At 38.7% G+C, this 20,877-nt stretch overlaps 1 protein-coding gene across 1 annotated transcript; it reads left to right on the top strand.

Moving 5' to 3' along the window:
• The first annotated feature begins 418 nt into the window (after window positions 1-418).
• On the top strand, window positions 419-20,433 carry LOC118940186 (piggyBac transposable element-derived protein 4-like). Its single transcript, XM_036948593.1, has 3 exons — window positions 419-956; window positions 16,063-16,177; window positions 18,624-20,433. The coding sequence occupies exons 1-3, from the start codon at window positions 719-721 to the stop codon at window positions 20,362-20,364; spliced, it is 2,094 nt and encodes a 697-aa protein (XP_036804488.1). The 5' UTR covers window positions 419-718; the 3' UTR covers window positions 20,365-20,433.
• Window positions 20,434-20,877: the final 444 nt, after the last annotated feature.

Genomic DNA, 20,877 nt, shown 5'->3' with positions numbered 1-20,877 from the left:
TATCTGTCACCCTTAATTTTTTATTTTTTTAAATTCACCTTTATTTAACCAGGTAGGCTAGTTGAGAACAAGTTCTCATTTACAACTGCGACCTGGCCAAGATAAAGCATAGCAGTGTGAACAGACAACACAGAGTTACACATGGAGTAAACAATTAACAAGTCAATAAAACAGTAGGAAAAAAAGAGAGTCTATATACATACCTAATCCTGCCTAATAGGCAGGCCAATCCTGGAGGGAAGTATTGGCTGTAAGAAGTAAGAACATAACATCTGGTTATTTTTAAATTACTTCTTATGACATTGCTTGCCAGACTGAACATTGAATTCATATTTTCCAATTTGCGTTACCCACTCCAGTCAGCAGATGGCGATATGAATTTTTCAGGTGATGCTTCTTGCGTGACGTATAATCTAGTGGACGGGACATGAGGCTTCTTCAACAGCGACAAAAGGCTTCTGATTTAACCACGCTGTGCCTTGCTAGCAAACCTAAAAACCGAAACATTGGAGCTCTTTAGACCAATCTTGTGTATATTACTCTTAGTGTTTTCAACATAATTCTGTTTACATATCTACTGGTTCATTTAAACGTAATTTGCTTGTTAAATTATCAAATGTGTTACATTGATACTGCACTAGGCTAATCTCCCGGAGCATAAACTCACTAATCTAGACGGAGAAAGAAACTGGTGAAAGGAGGCAAAGAAGCTTGAAGAATGAATAAGGAGGCTATCACATTGAAACAAGAGGATGATATTACAGTGAAAGAGGAATATGGGAACGAGGTTGTCAAAGTGGAAAAAGAGGTAGAAGCTTTCAGAATCAAAAAGGAGGAAGATGCCGTAAAATTGAAAGAGGAGGAAGACCCTTTTGGAGTAAAAGAGGAGGATATCTCAATAAAAGAGGAAGACGTTTTGGGAGTGAAAAATGAGACTGAAGATCCGATTACCACCAGTGAGTACTGTCTTAAAAACGGGCACAAACTATGCAGTTGTTTTTAAAGGGGCATTATACTGAAGTTCTACACTTGAATATGTTGTTCAGTACTGTAGGAATTGTTTATTAAGGGGCAATCTGCCATCGGTACATATATTTTTGGAACTTCAAAAATTGATTTATTGAATTCTCTATGTGGTCTATATTAAAGTGCACTTATTCTAGTATAGCCGGGTTTTAAAATATAGTATACACTGCATTTCTACTTAAAATATCAAGTGGACGCAAAATGCACCCATTTTGTGGAACGGCCCTTTTACATTTGCATCACAGTGGTGGGAAAAGTACCCAAGTAAAAGTGAGTCACCCAGTAAAATACTACTTGAGTAAAAGTTAAAATATACTGAAGTATCAAAAGTATATAAATCATTTCTAATTCCTTATATTAAGCAAACCAGATGGTGCCATTTTCTTGTTTGTTTTTATTTTATTGACAGAGAGCCAGGGACACACTCCAACTCTCTGACAATCTACAATTGAAACGTGTGTTTAGTGAGTCCGCCAGATCAGAGCCAGTAATGATTACCAGGGATGTTCTCTTGATTAGTGAGTGAATTGGACCGTTTTCCTGACCTGCTAAGCCTTCGAAAAATAATGAGTACTTTTGGGTGTCAGGGAAATGTATGGAGTAAAAAGTACATTTTCTTTATATATGTAGTGAAGTAAAAGTACAATTAGTCAAAAATAGTAAAGTACAGATTCCCCGGAAAGCTACTTAAATAGTACTTTAAAGTATTTTTTACTTAAGTACTTTACACCACTGATCACAAACAATATAAAAAACACAATTAAAGTGGCTAATTTAGTCCCCTTTTAGATGTGTATTCATTCCTCCTGTAAGACTCTGTGATTGCAATAGAAGTTGATAAGTTTACCATATTTTTGATGTTCTCATTCACACAGGAGACAGACATTACTATTATGGATCCTCTGGGGAGCCTCAACAACATCCTGATGCTGATGAAGCAGAGAAGAGAAGAGTCTCTCCAGATCAGAACACCAGATGGTACAGCTTGGTCTGGTCTAGCATACAGCTTGCTCTCAGGGTCTGGTCTGGGCTTCTGTAAAGCACTTTTTCAACAGTGACATCAGCATCCATAATGATATGCGTCTGTGTCCCCTCTTTATGGTTACCAGGACAATGCTAGCCCCTCCTCCCTCCCGGAGTCCCCGTTTCGTACCTCTCCTGGTAGCACCTTACTGCTGGGTAGGAAGAGGTTGTCTGTGCTGCTGGTGGACTGCAGGAAAACAACGGGGCTGAGTGGAACTGTGAGAGGAGGAGAAGAGAAGAAAGGATCAGATTTGACTCATCAAAGTAAGTGCTGTAGTTTAGTTTGAACAAAAATAATAGATCTTCCCACTGGTATCTGTTACCAGGACAACCAGCAGAGTTCTGTTAGTTGACATGAAGATGGACTAGTATCTTTTACCAGTGGGGCTGTCCCCGACTAATTAAAATCTTGTTTGACTTTAGCCACCTGTTCTTTTCACCAATCAATTGGTGCAAATTTTAAACATGTATTTCTATATATACACTACCGTTGAAAAGTTTGGGGTCACTTAGAAATGTCCTTGTTTTTGTAAGGGAATACCCCCTTGATTTGGACAAAAACAAATGGCGGTATATTGGCATTGGACAAACCATATACACGATGGTCAATACCACCCAATTTGGCGTTGATTCATGCAAAGTATATTGCAAATGCCATATGGCAATTGCCAATTGTAACACTTCAAAATTCCAATAGGGGGCGTGTGCGTTCCACCGGGGCATTTCATATTGCAAATGGCACCCAAGTCAACATCCAAAAGCCAAATTTTGAAAAATGACATTTTTAAAAAAAAACTTAAAAACCCTTAAAAAAGTGCTTTCTGGACCTTTTTTCGAAATTCTTTCGAGTTTTTTGTCAATTACACATGTGTAAGAACTGTATGAGTATACTTTTGTCATCATATATATATATATTTTTAAGTACATGCGCATAAGGCATATGTTTTGTCCATTTGCAATATGATTTCATAGGAAGTCAAAAGTCAAAAGTCAAAAATGTCAAAATTTGGTAAAAAACTTCACACATCCTTAAAAAAGTGCTTTCTGGACCTTTTTTCAAAATTCTTTCGATTTTTGTGTCAATTACACATGTATAAGAACTTTATCAACATACTTTAGTCATACTTTATTATCATATATATATATATTTTTTTACTTGTGCATAAGGCATATGTTTTCTCCATTTGGAATATGATTTCATAGGAAGTCAAAAGTCAAAAATGTCAAAAATGTCAAAATTTGGTAAAAAACTTCATACATCCTTAAAAAAGTGCTTTCTGGACCTTTTTTCAAAATTCTTTCGATTTTTGTGTCAATAACACATGTATAAGAACTTTATCAACATACTTTAGTCATGCTTTATTATCATATTTTTTTTACTTGTGCATAAGGCATATGTTTTCTCCATTTGCAATATGATGTCATAGGAAGTCAAAAGTCAAAGTCAAAAGTAAATATTTTCCTCCGTGCAACTGATGATCTAAAATGTGCAACAAAATTGTTTTGATTTTTTTTGTTTATGTTTCCTTACTTTTTCAAAGTCACTGTGCATTTGCAATATGTTTTAATGGGCAGATACCATCACGAATTTGTCATGCTCAAAATTCAAACTTTACTTTGCTCAAACTATACCTTGGTCAACTTGTATTACATATTTCTTTTTGTTTTACTTGTGCATAAGGCATATGTTTTCTCCATTTGCAATATGATGTCATAGGAAGTCAAAAGTCAAAGTCAAAAGTAAATATTTTCCTCCGTGCACCTGGTGATCTGAAATGTGCACCTGGTGACCTGAAATGTGCACCTGGTGATCTAAAATATGCAACTGGTAACCCAAAAAAAAAATTTTGGGATGTTTTTTTGTTTATGTTTCCTTACTTTTTCAAAGTCACTGTGCATTTGCAATATGTTTTAATGGGCAGGTACCATCACGAATTTGTCATGCTCAAAATTCAAACTTTACTTTGCTCAAACTATACCTTGGTCAACTTGTATTACATATTTCTTTTTGTTTTACTTGTGCATAAGGCATATGTTTTCTCCATTTGCAATATGATGTCATAGGAAGTCAAAAGTCAAAGTCAAAAGTAAATATTTTCCTCCGTGCACCTGGTGATCTGAAATGTGCACCTGGTGACCTGAAATGTGCACCTGGTGATCTAAAATATGCAACTGGTAACCCAAAAAAAAAAATTTGGGATGTTTTTTTGTTTATGTTTCCTTACTTTTTCAAAGTCACTGTGCATTTGCAATATGTTTTAATGGGCAGGTACCATCACGAATTTGTCATGCTCAAAATTCAAACTTTACTTTGCTCAAACTATACCTTGGTCAACTTGTATTACATATTTCTTTTTGTTTTACTTGTGCATAAGGCATATGTTTTCTCCATTTGCAATATGATGTCATAGGAAGTCAAAAGTCAAAGTCAAAAGTAAATATTTTCCTCCGTGCACCTGGTGATCTGAAATGTGCACCTGGTGACCTGAAATGTGCACCTGGTGATCTAAAATATGCAACTGGTAACCCCCAAAAAAATTTTTGGGATGTTTTTTTGTTTATGTTTCCTTACTTTTTCAAAGTCACTGTGCATTTGCAATATGTTTTAATGGGCAGGTACCATCACGAATTTGTCATGCTCAAAATTCAAGCTTGTGATCTAAAATATGCAGCTGGTTACCCAACATTTTTTGGGATGTTTTTTTGTTTATGTTTCCTTACTTTTTCAAAGTCACTGTGCATTTGCAATATGTTTTAATGGGCAGGTACCATCACGAATTTGTTTATCGAATTTGTTTATGTTTCCTTACTTTTTCAAAGTCACTGTGCATTTGCAATATGTTTCAATGGGCAGGTACCATCACGAATTTGTCATGCTCAAAATTTTTTAGATGTATTTTTTTTTGTTTCCTTACTTTTTCAAAGTCACTGTGCATTTGGAATATGTTTTAATGGGCAGGTACCATCACGAATTTGTTTATCGAATTTGTTTATGTTTCCTTACTTTTTCAAAGTCACTGTGCATTTGCAATATGTTTCAATGGGCAGGTACCATCACAAATTTGTTTATCGAATTTGTTTATGTTTCCTTACTTTTTCAAAGTCACTGTGCATTTGCAATATGTTTCAATGGGCAGGTACCATCACGAATTTGTTTATCGAATTTGTTTATGTTTCCTTACTTTTTCAAAGTCACTGTGCATTTGCAATATGTTTCAATGGGCAGGTACCATCACGAATTTGTCATGCTCAAAATTTTTTAGATGTATTTTTTTTTGTTTCTTACTTTTTCAAAGTCACTGTGCATTTGGAATATGTTTTAATGGGCAGGTACCATCACGAATTTGTTTATCGAATTTGTTTATGTTTCCTTACTTTTTCAAAGTCACTGTGCATTTGCAATATGTTTCAATGGGCAGGTACCATCACGAATTTGTCATGCTCAAAAAATTTTAGATGTATTTTTTTTTGTTTCTTACTTTTTCAAAGTCACTGTGCATTTGGAATATGTTTTAATGGGCAGGTACCATCACGAATTTGTTTATCGAATTTGTTTATGTTTCCTTACTTTTTCAAAGTCACTGTGCATTTGCAATATGTTTCAATGGGCAGGTACCATCACGAATTTGTCATGCTCAAAATTTTTTAGATGTATTTTTTTTTGTTTCTTACTTTTTCAAAGTCACTGTGCATTTGGAATATGTTTTAATGGGCAGGTACCATCACGAATTTGTTTATCGAATTTGTTTATGTTTCCTTACTTTTTCAAAGTCACTGTGCATTTGCAATATGTTTCAATGGGCAGGTACCATCACGAATTTGTCATGCTCAAAATTTTTTAGATGTATTTTTTTTTGTTTCTTACTTTTTCAAAGTCACTGTGCATTTGGAATATGTTTTAATGGGCAAGTACCATCACGAATTTGTTTATCGAATTTGTTTATGTTTCCTTACTTTTTCAAAGTCACTGTGCATTTGCAATATGTTTCAATGGGCAGGTACCATCACGAATTTGTCATGCTCAAAAAATTTTAGATGTATTTTTTTTTGTTTCTTACTTTTTCAAAGTCACTGTGCATTTGGAATATGTTTTAATGGGCAGGTACCATCACGAATTTGTTTATCGAATTTGTTTATGTTTCCTTACTTTTTCAAAGTCACTGTGCATTTGCAATATGTTTCAATGGGCAGGTACCATCACGAATTTGTCATGCTCAAAATTTTTTAGATGTATTTTTTTTTGTTTCCTTACTTTTTCAAAGTCACTGTGCATTTGGAATATGTTTTAATGGGCAGGTACCATCACGAATTTGTTTATCGAATTTGTTTATGTTTCCTTACTTTTTCAAAGTCACTGTGCATTTGCAATATGTTTCAATGGGCAGGTACCATCACGAATTTGTTTATCGAATTTGTTTATGTTTCCTTACTTTTTCAAAGTCACTGTGCATTTGCAATATGTTTCAATGGGCAGGTACCATCACGAATTTGTCATGCTCAAAATTTTTTAGATGTATTTTTTTTTGTTTCTTACTTTTTCAAAGTCACTGTGCATTTGGAATATGTTTTAATGGGCAGGTACCATCACGAATTTGTTTATCGAATTTGTTTATGTTTCCTTACTTTTTCAAAGTCACTGTGCATTTGCAATATGTTTCAATGGGCAGGTACCATCACAAATTTGTTTATCGAATTTGTTTATGTTTCCTTACTTTTTCAAAGTCACTGTGCATTTGCAATATGTTTCAATGGGCAGGTACCATCACGAATTTGTTTATCGAATTTGTTTATGTTTCCTTACTTTTTCAAAGTCACTGTGCATTTGCAATATGTTTCAATGGGCAGGTACCATCACGAATTTGTCATGCTCAAAATTTTTTAGATGTATTTTTTTTTGTTTCTTACTTTTTCAAAGTCACTGTGCATTTGGAATATGTTTTAATGGGCAGGTACCATCACGAATTTGTTTATCGAATTTGTTTATGTTTCCTTACTTTTTCAAAGTCACTGTGCATTTGCAATATGTTTCAATGGGCAGGTACCATCACGAATTTGTCATGCTCAAAATTTTTTAGATGTATTTTTTTTTGTTTCTTACTTTTTCAAAGTCACTGTGCATTTGGAATATGTTTTAATGGGCAGGTACCATCACGAATTTGTTTATCGAATTTGTTTATGTTTCCTTACTTTTTCAAAGTCACTGTGCATTTGCAATATGTTTCAATGGGCAGGTACCATCACGAATTTGTCATGCTCAAAATTTTTTAGATGTATTTTTTTTTGTTTCTTACTTTTTCAAAGTCACTGTGCATTTGGAATATGTTTTAATGGGCAGGTACCATCACGAATTTGTTTATCGAATTTGTTTATGTTTCCTTACTTTTTCAAAGTCACTGTGCATTTGCAATATGTTTCAATGGGCAGGTACCATCACGAATTTGTCATGCTCAAAATTTTTTAGATGTATTTTTTTTTGTTTCCTTACTTTTTCAAAGTCACTGTGCATTTGGAATATGTTTTAATGGGCAGGTACCATCACGAATTTGTTTATCGAATTTGTTTATGTTTCCTTACTTTTTCAAAGTCACTGTGCATTTGCAATATGTTTCAATGGGCAGGTACCATCACGAATTTGTTTATCGAATTTGTTTGTTTCCTTACTTTTTCAAAGTCACTGTGCATTTGCAATATGTTTCAATGGGCAGGTACCATCACGAATTTGTCATGCTCAAAATTTTTTAGATGTATTTTTTTTTGTTTCTTACTTTTTCAAAGTCACTGGGCATTTGGAATATGTTTTAATGGGCAGGTACCATCACTAATTTGTTTATCGAATTTGTTTATGTTTCCTTACTTTTTCAAAGTCACTGTGCATTTGCAATATGTTTCAATGGGCAGGTACCATCACGAATTTGTCATGCTCAAAATTTTTTAGATGTATTTTTTTTTGTTTCTTACTTTTTCAAAGTCACTGTGCATTTGGAATATGTTTTAATGGGCAGGTACCATCACGAATTTGTTTATCGAATTTGTTTATGTTTCCTTACTTTTTCAAAGTCACTGTGCATTTGCAATATGTTTCAATGGGCAGGTACCATCACGAATTTGTCATGCTCAAAATTTTTTAGATGTATTTTTTTTTTGTTTCCTTACTTTTTCAAAGTCACTGTGCATTTGGAATATGTTTTAATGGGCAGGTACCATCACGAATTTGTTTATCGAATTTGTTTATGTTTCCTTACTTTTTCAAAGTCACTGTGCATTTGCAATATGTTTCAATGGGCAGGTACCATCACAAATTTGTTTATCGAATTTGTTTATGTTTCCTTACTTTTTCAAAGTCACTGTGCATTTGCAATATGTTTCAATGGGCAGGTACCATCACGAATTTGTTTATCGAATTTGTTTATGTTTCCTTACTTTTTCAAAGTCACTGTGCATTTGCAATATGTTTCAATGGGCAGGTACCATCACGAATTTGTCATGCTCAAAATTTTTTAGATGTATTTTTTTTTGTTTCCTTACTTTTTCAAAGTCACTGTGCATTTGGAATATGTTTTAATGGGCAGGTACCATCACGAATTTGTTTATCGAATTTGTTTATGTTTCCTTACTTTTTCAAAGTCACTGTGCATTTGCAATATGTTTCAATGGGCAGGTACCATCACGAATTTGTTTATCGAATTTGTTTATGTTTCCTTACTTTTTCAAAGTCACTGTGCATTTGCAATATGTTTCAATGGGCAGGTACCATCACGAATTTGTCATGCTCAAAATTTTTTAGATGTATTTTTTTTTGTTTCTTACTTTTTCAAAGTCACTGTGCATTTGGAATATGTTTTAATGGGCAGGTACCATCACGAATTTGTTTATCGAATTTGTTTATGTTTCCTTACTTTTTCAAAGTCACTGTGCATTTGCAATATGTTTCAATGGGCAGGTACCATCACGAATTTGTCATGCTCAAAAAATTTTAGATGTATTTTTTTTTGTTTCTTACTTTTTCAAAGTCACTGTGCATTTGGAATATGTTTTAATGGGCAGGTACCATCACGAATTTGTTTATCGAATTTGTTTATGTTTCCTTACTTTTTCAAAGTCACTGTGCATTTGCAATATGTTTCAATGGGCAGGTACCATCACGAATTTGTCATGCTCAAAATTTTTTAGATGTATTTTTTTTTGTTTCTTACTTTTTCAAAGTCACTGTGCATTTGGAATATGTTTTAATGGGCAGGTACCATCATGAATTTGTTTATCGAATTTGTTTATGTTTCCTTACTTTTTCAAAGTCACTGTGCATTTGCAATATGTTTCAATGGGCAGGTACCATCACGAATTTGTTTAACGAATTTGTTTATGTTTCCTTACTTTTTCAAAGTCACTGTGCATTTGCAATATGTTTCAATGGGCAGGTACCATCACGAATTTGTTTATCGAATTTGTTTATGTTTCCTTACTTTTTCAAAGTCACTGTGCATTTGCAATATGTTTCAATGGGCAGGTACCATCACGAATTTGTCATGCTCAAAAAATTTTAGATGTATTTTTTTTTGTTTCCTTACTTTTTCAAAGTCACTGTGCATTTGGAATATGTTTCAATGGGCAGGTACCATCACGAATTTGTCATGCTCAAAAAATTTTAGATGTATTTTTTTTTGTTTCTTACTTTTTCAAAGTCACTGTGCATTTGCAATATGTTTTAATGGGCAGGTACCATCACGAATTTGTCATGCTATAAAAATCCTGCAGGAATGTGAAATTGACTGGCCCGATGAACTCGGGATGGCTTTGCAGTGATTCTGGGTCATCTCAATCGCTCGTTTGGGTTGATTTCAGAATGTCGCTTTTGGTGATGTTTTTTCACTATAGAATCATATTGCAAATGTACAAGAGTCAAGTGGACAAGAGTCCATCAGTCAATTAGATATCATTCTGACCACCAAACTGATACAAACTGACACCAAACCCACTTTTTCCAACTCGTTTAGTAGCCAACTATTACATACTTCAGAGCTGGCCCAAAATTCACAACGCCTTCGGTACAAACCATAAAAAAACCATAAAACACGTAGTTACGTTCTAGCTGCGGGTCCATTTCTTATGTTATGTGTTGGCCTAGCTGAGGCGACCCCGAATCCCAAGTTTCGGCTCGATAGGTCATTTGGTGTCCGAGAAAAACCCTAATTGGTGCTGAAAATCCACTATTTTCCATGACTTGCTACGGGGTCCTTGAATGAGATATCGGACAGAAACGTTGGGGTCTGTCTATATGGGCCGAGACGTTCGCAATGCACCTAGTCTTGCGACTCTGGGACATTTCTAAATGTCGTCATTTTCGTGATGCAAAAATGAATTGAAGTTATTTCAAATGTACGAGGCTGTTTCTCGGTCCGAGAACCTTCTAGAGCCACGTAACTCACCACGCACCATCTACGGGAGGTCTAGAACAGGTTTCTAAAGTTTCGGAACTCTAGGTCCGACCGTTCTTTTTTAGCTCCAACAAAGCTAACTATTGGAGCCACTGTCTGTCTCTACGCACCCCAATACGTCCCTCCATCCAAGTTGTGTTTTAGTGCAATTTTTTTTTCCTTTGATTTTTTTTGGGAAAAATGACTGATTTACAGTTCATGGGGGTTGCCTAATCACACATATGAAGTTTTGGAAAGATCAGACTTTTTTAACCCTTCGAAACAGCCCCTGAGACACCAATTATGGCACTTCCGGTTGGCACAGGAAGTTATAAATCAACACATATCCTCATTGGGGTATGCTGTTACAGAATCCTGAGTTTTAAGTCCTTACGTTAAGAATTGACTGATCTACACAGGGTTGAATGCACTATGTCTATCAAACTGCATGCAATGTATGGGTAAACACTTTTAGGGGCATTTTAACCACTTCCGGTTGGTCCAGGAAGCTTAGAATCAACACAGGTAGACCTCATAGTGGCCTGATGGACTGGTACCGAAGACAGGTTCATACGGCATTCATAACCCACATAGGCCTCAGGTTGAAATTAGGGGTGCAGGCAATGTATTCCTATGGGGAGAGATGACACTGTAATCTGTGAGATCAAAAAACACTGTTTTACTGTGAAGGGTTAATGCCACACGGTCAAGGTTAGGCTTGTTCAGATCGGGAGGACCTTAGGAACATTCATGTGGTGGAATTTTTCTTCTCACTCTAACGGTTCTCTCACTGTCACCCAAAAGCAAATGACATTGTGGTGCAGGCTTCATTTTGGGCCTACTATTGTAATGGTCGCTGCGCCTAGACCGAGCGAGCTACGGTCAAGCGGGATAGCTCGTTGAACTCAGAACAGTCTGGAGACTATGGTGATGCCATTTTTTGTGTTGATTTCAGAATGCCATTTTGGTGATGGTCCCTCTCCGTTTAAACATATTGCAAATGTACAAAAGTCAACTAGCAAGTCAGTGTCCATCAGTCAATTAGATGTCATTATGACACCAAATGGATATCAATTGACACCAAACCCACTTTTTCCTACTCATTTAGTAGCCAACTATCACATATGTCAGAGCAGGCCCATAATTCACAGCGCCTCTAGTTGAAAACATAATAAAAAGGTAAAACACATAGTTACGTTCTAGCTGCGGGTCCAGTTCGGACATTATGTGAAGTCCTATGTGAGGCGACCCCGAATCCCGAGTTTCGGCTCGATAGGTCATTTGGTGTCCGAGAAAAACCCTAATTGGTGCTGAAAATCCACTTATTTCCATGCCTTGCTACGGGGTCCTTGAACGAGCTATCGGACAGAAACTTTGGGGTCCGTCTCTATGGGCCGAGCCGGTTTCAACGCACCTAGCCTTGCGTCTCTGAGACTTTTCTAAACGTCGTCATTTTCGTGATGCAAAAATGAATTGAAGTTATTCCAAATGTACGAGGCTGTTTCTCGGTCCGAGAACCGTCTAGAGCCACGTAACTCGCCACGCACCATGGCCCGGAGGTCTAGAACAGGTTTCTAAAGTTTCGGAACTCTAGGTCCGACCGTTCTTTTTTAGCTCCAACAAAGCTAACTATTGCGGCCACTGTCTGTCTCTACGCACCCCAATACGTCCCTCCATCCAAGTTGTGTTTTAGTGCAATTTTTTTTTCCTTTGATTTTTTTTGGGAAAAATGACTGATTTACAGTTCATGGGGGTTGCCTAATCACATATATGAAGTTTTGGACAGATCTGACTTTTTTAACCCTTCGAAACAGCCCCTGAGACACCAATTATGGCACTTCCGGTTGGCACAGGAAGCTATAAATCACCACATGTCTTGATTGACATGGCCACTTACAGAATCCCGAGTTTTAAGTCTTTACGTTAAGAATTGACTGATCTACACAGGGTTGAATGCACTATGTCTATCAAACTGCATGCAATGTATGGGTAAACACTTTTAGGGTGATTTGAACCACTTCCGGTTGGTCCAGGAAGCTTAGAATCAACACAGGTAGACCTCATAGTGGCCTGATGGACTGGTACCGAAGACAGGTTCATACGGCATTCATAACCCACATAGGCCTCAGGTTGAATTTTGTGGTGCAGGCTATGTATTCCTATGGGGAGAGATGACACTGTAATCTGTGAGATCAAAAAACACTGTTTTACTGTTAAGGGTTAATGCCACACGGTCAAGGTTAGGCTTGTTCAGATCGGGAGGACCTTATGAACATTCCTATGGTGGAATTTTTCTTCTCACCCTAACGGTTCTCTCACTGTCACTCAAAAGCAAATGACATTGTGGGGCAGGCTTCATTTTGGGCCTAATATTCTAATGGTTGCTGCGCCTAGACCGAGCGAGCTACGGTCAAGCGGGATAGCTCGTTGAACTCAGCACAGTCTGGAGACTATGGTGATGCCATTTTTTGTGTTGATTTCAGAATGCCATTTTGGTGATGGTCCCTCTCTGTTTAAACATATTGCAAATGTACAAAAGTCAACTAGCAAGTCAGTGTCCATCAGTCAATTAGATGTCATTATGACACCAAACCCACTGTTTCCTACTCATTTAGATGCCAACTATCATATATGTCAGAGCAGTCCCATAATTCACAGCGCCTCTAGTTTAAAACATAATAAAAAGGTAAAACACATAGTTACGTTCTAGCTGCGGGTCCAGTTCGGACATTATGCGAAGTCCTATGTGAGGCGACCCCGAATCCCGAGTTTCGGCTCGATAGGTCATTTGGTGTCCGAGAAAAACCCTAATTGGTGCTGAAAATCCACTTATTTCCATGCCTTGCTACGGGGTCCTTGAACGAGCTATCGGACAGAAACTTTGGGGTCCGTCTCTATGGGCCGAGCCGGTTTCAACGCACCTAGCCTTGCGTCTCTGAGACTTTTCTAAACGTCGTCATTTTCGTGATGCAAAAATGAATTGAAGTTATTGCGAATGTACGAGGCTGTTTCTCGGTCCGAGAACCATCTAGAGCCACGTAACTCGCCACGCACCATGGCCCGGAGGTCTAGAACAGGTTTCTAAAGTTTCGGAACTCTAGGTCCGACCGTTCTTTTTTAGCTCGAACAAAGCTAACTATTGCGGCCAATGTCTGTCTCTACGCACCCCAATACGTCCCTCCATCCAAGTTGTGTTTTAGTGCAATTTTTTTTTCCTTTGATTTTTTTTGGGAAAAATGACTGATTTACAGTTCATGGGGGTTGCCTAATCACATATATGAAGTTTTGGACAGATCTGAATTTTTTAACCCTTCGAAACAGCCCCTGAGACACCAATTATGGCACTTCCGGTTGGCACAGGAAGCTATAAGTCACCACATATCCTCATTGGGGTATGCTGTTACAGAATCCTGAGTTTTAAGTCCTTACGTTAAGAATTGACTGATCTACACAGGGTTGAATGCACTATGTCTATCAAACTGCATGCAGTGTATGGGTAAACACTTTTAGGGGCATTTTAACCACTTCCGGTTGGTCCAGGAAGCTTAGAATCGACACAGGTAGACCTCATAGTGGCCTGATGGACTGGTACCGAAGACAGGTTCATACGGCATTCATAACCCACATAGGCCTCAGGTTGAAATTAGGGGTGCAGGCAATGTATTCCTATGGGGAGAGATGACACTGTAATCTGTGAGATCAAAAAACCCTGTTTTACTGTGAAGGGTTAATGCCACACGGTCAAGGTTAGGCTTGTTGAGATCGGGAGGACCTTAGGAACATTCATGTGGTGGAATTTTTCTTCTCACCCTAACGGTTCTCTCACTGTCACTCAAAAGCAAATGACATTGTGGGGCAGGCTTCATTTTGGGCCTACTATTCTAATGGTCGGTTATTGTGTTATTTCAGAAAATCATAGAAAATCACAGAAATGTCGCAGAGCTCCGCAGCACACTTTAAAAAGATTCGTATGAACACCCTGCAACTGGATCTGTAACCGTTGAAAAAAAAAAACGCCTATTTGTGACCATCACCAATTTGTCATTGTTCCGTTTCTCTTAAACGACGATAGATAAATGGCTGGTTCTTTTTTTATTGACACCGGAGGCTCCTTGGCTTTGACCCGAAGTGGAAAAATAATTTCTCTACTTCCATTTTAAGCCTTTAATCCCAGAAAAATGGCCGTAGCTCAAAAACCGTCGAGGCCTAGACGCCATCCCGTTCGGGGCCAACTGCCCCTTGAGCCAAACCTACGCTCGCCAAGTTTCGGCTTCGAAATATTTTCAGTTTTTGAGATAAGGCCCCGTCGCGATTCGTGATGTTTTGCCAAATTGCCATATGATTCCGTATGCCATCTGGTGGGAGTGTCCGGGACGGCGGAAAAAACGGTCCAAAACTTGTTTTTTTTTTTAAACGGGAACCGAAAGTCCGACAAAGTTCATTCGACGACTTCCCGGTAGGTCCGGCCCTACCGCACGTCCCGACGCCGACCGCGAATTTTACAAACGATTTCGGACGTCGGGTAAGGGACCGTACATTTGCAATATGGACTTTCTCACTGATCATACACGAAATGCCGAAATGTTCCCTTAAGGTATGAAAGAAAATCATTTTTTTGGTCCATTAAAATAACATCGACAATCAAAGCCACAAGTGCTGATGCTCCAGATACTCAACTAGTCTACAGGAGGCCAGTTGTATTGCTTCTTTAATCAGAACAACAGTTTTCAGCTGTGCTAACATAATTCCAAAAGCGTTTTCTAATGTTCGATTCGCATTTTAAAATGATAAAACTTGGATTAGCTAACACAACGTGCCATTGGAACACAGGACTGATGGTTGATAATAATGGACCTCTATGTAGATAATAATGGGCCTCTGTAGATAATAATGGGCCTCTGTAGATAATAATGGGCCTCTGTGTAAATAATAATGGGCCTCTGTATAGATAATAATGGGCCTCTGTATAGATCATAATGGGCCTCTATGTAGATAATCAGCCATTTTCCGCTACAACATTAGCAATGTCTACACTGTATTTATGATAAATGTAATGTTATTTTAATTGACAAAAGGACATGTATATCCTAACACGATCCGTGTTGTAAACAGCATTCTGCATGAATTCCGACTCTTTCAACTTGCAACAAAACAATTTTTTAAATCAAATTTTGTTAGCAATCAAACATAGCTTAACACGGTCAAGTTCGGTTTCTGTGCAATCCTCAGACACTCTAGAAGGCAACCAAACATGTTTCATGATTCTACATTACGTATTGGCTATACAAGACCTGAATTAGCCCATGAAGGGTCTTGGACCAATGACCACCTTTCGTTTTGAAACCTAGCTAGATAGCCAATGAGCTGGGATTTCCAGTAGTATGTGAACGCCGTTTGTAGGACAAACAGCCATCATGCTAGAGCTGTGCACAACAGAGTTCATTCTCTGGTGAAAGGAAACCAGATGCACGGTAGTTTACGTTTCACATCAGTTCGTTCTCTTCTACAGACTTCTCAAGTCTGAAAAAGTTAAACATGGTTACTAAGAGTGGAAAAGCTAAATCTCAGTCCAAGTATAATCATTTTGATGATATTATTGCAGAAATTGACCAGGAGAGTGACACAGAAGGAATGGATGAGGACTCTGTGAGTGACCAGAGTTTTGATTCCAGCGTGGAAGAAATGTTTTTGGAAGGAGAAGATCCACTTTTTGATCAGTAAGTAAAACAAGTTTTTACTTCTCATGCTAATGCAGTTGTTTAAATGGTTGCATATTTATTTATATATACACACACACACACACACACACACACACAGTCAAAGTTTACATACACTTAGTTTGGAGTCCTTAACTCGTTTTTCAACCACTCCACAAATTTCTTGTTAACCTCTCTGGTACAAGGGCGTCCCACCTCGACAACAGCCAGTGAAATTGCAGGGCGCCAGATTAAAAACAACAGAAATCCCATAATTAAAATTCCTCAAACATACAAGTATTATAAACCATTTTAAAGATAAACTTGTTGTAAATCCAGCCATATTGTCCTGTTTCAAATAGGCTTTACGGCGAAAGCACACCAAACAATTGTTAGGTCAGCCCTTAGCCACAGAACCATACAGCCATTTTCCAACCAAGGAGAGGTGTCACAAAAGTCAGAAATAGCGATTAAAATTAATCACTTACCTCTGATCATCTGGTGTCACTCCCAGGTCTCCATGTTAAACAATAAATGTTTGTTTTGTTCGATAATGTCCCTCTTTATGACCAAAAACCTCCTTTTTGTTCGCACGTTTAGTCCAGTAATCCGAATGCACAAGGTGCGGGCACAAAGTCCAGACAAGGTTTTTTAAAAGTACAATAAAAGTTTGTAGAAACATGTCAAACTGTAGTATGATCTAAAATAAGGATGCGCGACAACGAGGTTCTAGCTCCAGCCTGTTTATTAACCTAACCCTCGCATGTCCTACATAGGTACGGATACCCCCAAGGGACATCCTACTACATCTTCCCCTCTCCCATGAACAAGAAATCAACATGCATAACCACTGAAGCATAACTGAAATGCAATTTGGAAACCAGTATTATTCTCTAACATGCTAATTCCCATCCTGAAACCGTATGAAAGCATTCAATCACACAGTATGAACATTAACTTAGGTACAGTCTCTTTTTGCTGGGTATGTTCCCCAGCAGTATGTTTTCTCCACGTAACATAGTCTTTCAGCCACTGGTGGCTTCACATCCCTTTCTGGGTGCGCTTTTGGCTCTGTGAGCATTCTCTCTCCTTCACCCTCTTTTTGTGCATTTTCTGTGGCCTCAGTCTGTGTGGCTGGTAGATCTGGAAGAGCTCTGGGGTGCGTTTTTCATCCAAAAATTATAAGAGCACCCCCTATATCGAAGAAGTTAAGAGGTTAACCTCTTTAGGCTATGTGGGACGTTAGCGTCCCGCATAGGCTAACATCTGGTGAAATAGCATAGTGCAAAGATACCAAATGCACAATTCGTAATATTAAACGTTCTTGTAAATACATGTATCTAACATCTAAAATCTTTACTTCCTCTTAATCCAACCACAGTGTCAGATTTTTAAAATGCTTTCGGCGAAAGCAATCTTACGATAATCTGACGACAGCGCGCCACACACACACAAGTATTACTAGCATTTTCCAACCAAGCATTAGCGCCACAAAAAGCCAGAAATAGCACTAAAATAATCAATTACCTTTGAAGATCTTCTTCTTTTGGCAATACAAAAGGTCCAATCTTCACAATAAATGGTTTTGTTCAATTAAATCCATTTTGTAAAAGGCTTGTGTCATGAATTCCGTATCCTTCAACATTCAACGATACATTCGATGCAATTAGTCACAGCATTGGCGTTTATCTAGTCATGGTTGGTTTCATTGAAATGCTCTGTTTGTTAGTAACACAACCATACTTGATGGTTCTTTTTACAAGCGTACTGATTTGAACACAGCAAACAATGACCTCATTGTGGCCAATGATATCACCAGTGCTTCTTTGAATGACTGTGGGCAGAAATAATCACCACTGATCCTCTTGAAATCTCGCTTGGTAGACAGCCAATGGGCTGAGGTAAATGGAATTATCTATTGTTTATATCCGGGAAGACCAGCTCTTGAATGAAAGTCGAGCGTAACGCAGCCATTCGCCATTGGAATTTCCACCAGAAGGAGACATTTTCTTTGCGCGAAGCAGTATTGAGTCAAGATCATTTTATTCGCTATTTTATTGAAGGAATTATGGCAAGTAAATCTGGGAAAGCAAAGGCAAAGTCCAGGTATACAGATCTACATGATATTATTGACGAGATTGAAAGAGAAAGTGACACGGAAGTTCAAGAAGATCTATCGGATTGTGTGTCAAGTTTGGACAGTCATTTTGAGGACGTGTTTCTGTATGGTGAGGATCTCGATTGGATTGACATGCCGTTGTTTGAAATATTTGACATGTGTGTATATATATATATATATTCAGGAATGTTTGTTGAGGTGCCACATGGCTTTCCCTTTGGGTGTGTGTCTGTAAACATGATATGTATTTAAAACTAAATCTAAACATGGAACGGAACAGAACCTCACCTGAGTGATTTACGTTCCCTACTCTAATATAATCTGTGTTTCTGTGTCTTTATTTCACAGTCCCTCCGATTCTGATTGGGAGCCCCCACTGCCAAGGTGCCCATCCCCGACAGGAGCTGGATCATCTAGCTGGACCCCTGCTGTCTCTGGCTCCACACCTACCCCCGCCCTGCCAGGTGGGAAGTCTGTGACAAAGAAGCGGAGGTGGGGAAGAGCTAAACCTGCAATCAGAGAGGAGGAGGGTCGTTGGCACTCTGTGCTGGAGGAGGATGTGTTGCCTACACCTCCAGTATTCAGACCGAAGAGGCCATCAGGACCTCAGCTGGACATGACCTCTAAGTACAGCCCCATGCAACTTTTTCAGCTGTTTTTCACCTCGGCAGTTGTTGATTCCCTGGTGTTGAACACTAATAAGTACGGAGCTAAGAAGCAGGAAGGCAAGAAAGAGACATGGAAGCCCATTTCCAGGTCAGATCTTTTTTGTTACTTTTCTATGGTCATTTACATGGGTGTTGTGAAGCTAAAAACCCTGAAGGACTACTGGAAATCTGCTCCCCTCTATCAACTGCCTTTCCCATCCACTGTCATATCATGCAAAAGGTTTCTGACAATCTCAGGGGCGCTTCATATCAGTGACCCAGAAGTTGATGAGGACAATGAGAAGATGAGAGGCACAGCAAGGTTTGATAGGCTGTGCAAAATAAAACCTCTCTACACCAGCATCGTTGAGGCTTGCAAAGCCTATTTTCAGCCTGCCCAGAACCTTTCCATAGATGAGAGGATGGTAGCCTCAAAGGCCAGAAATGGCCTAAAACTCTACATGCGTAACAAACCGACTAAATGGGGTTACAAACTGTTTGTTTTGGCCGATTCTGCGAGTGCATACACGTGCAATTTTTTTGTCTATGAGGGTAAGAATGCGACCGGTAAGAGACTAAGCTATGACTCCGTTATGCAGTTATTAGATTTTCAGCTGCTAGGGAAGGGCTACAAACTGTTTGTGGATAACTTCTACACAAGCCGTACCCTGTTCACAGACCTGAGGAAGCGGGATGTGTGGGCTTGTGGCACCATTCGGACCAACAGAGTGGGTTTCCCGAAAACAAAGGTGAACGACATGCCTAAGCGGGCTGAGCGGGGTACCATGAGATGGATCCGTGAAGATGGCCTGCTGTTTGTGAAGTGGATGGACACCAGAGAGGTGGCGATGTGCTCCACTATCCACAAGTCCTTCAGTGGTGATCACGTCGTCAGGCGTGTGAAGGACGCTACAGGGGCATGGACCACCAAAAATGTCCCCATTCCTGCAGCCATCAAGGACTACAACAAGAGCATGGGAGGTGTGGACCTGTCAGATGCGCTGATAGGATACTACAATGTTCTCCACAAGACAATGAAATGGTATAAGACATTTTTCTATCATTTCATTGACATTGCTGTGGTGAATGCCTTCATCCTCCAGAAGGAAATGGCTAAGAGCTGTGGACAGCCCCCCATCTCACAGCTAGCATTCAGGGAGCAGCTCATCCAGGAGCTTGCTAGCTACAGCAAGTCCACTGTAGCACCTTCTGTCCCCTCTACGTCTGTCCCCTCTGCTCCAACTAGTTGTGTTCACCTGCCCAGATTCATCTCTGCAGACATGAATGTGCCTCGGGGCAAAAAGGGCACAGTAGGGAGACGTCGTTGTGTTCTGTGTCACAGGAAATGCCCCATCACCTGCACCAGCTGTTCAGTAACCCTCTGCTTTACAGCAGAAAGAGACTGCTATTGGGCATGGCATCAGAAGAACAATATTGTGTAGAGGACTGAGGGTCTTCACAATATTGTACATTATACATTGAATGTGCGTAAATAGTTACCCTTGTTATTTTAAATTTTTTTCAAATGTTCATATTTTTTTTTGGGGGGGGGGGGGGGGGGGGTGGTATGTTAGAATGGCATTCAAGTGTTTTGTATATAGTAATTTACTTCAAAATGTATCACTGTACCAATTCGGCCACTTGGGTACATTTGGGCAACTTGTGTGGGACACCTAGGTGACTATATACTCAATGTCATGTAGCTCACTCATTCCTGAAGATATCTTTCTGAAACTTTTTTCAAATACTGTTGCCATCTTATGTTCTCCATTCAAACCACCCCCAGCATCCTATCTGTGTGTTTGGATGTTCTTGTTTCAGTTGAAAGATGATGCAGCAACAATAAAAACAGAAAACGTATGTTTATTTCCTTGTATTTTCTTCTACCAGATCTATGGTGTTATATTCTCCTGCATTCAATTCACATTTACACAAACTTCAGAGTGTTTTCTTTC

Source organism: Oncorhynchus mykiss, chromosome 17 (genome assembly GCF_013265735.2).
Source record: "Oncorhynchus mykiss isolate Arlee chromosome 17, USDA_OmykA_1.1, whole genome shotgun sequence".
Taxonomy (NCBI): Eukaryota; Metazoa; Chordata; class Actinopteri; order Salmoniformes; family Salmonidae; genus Oncorhynchus; species Oncorhynchus mykiss.
Note: the sequence above shows the minus strand (reverse complement) of the source record. Positions and strands in the feature narration are given on the sequence as shown.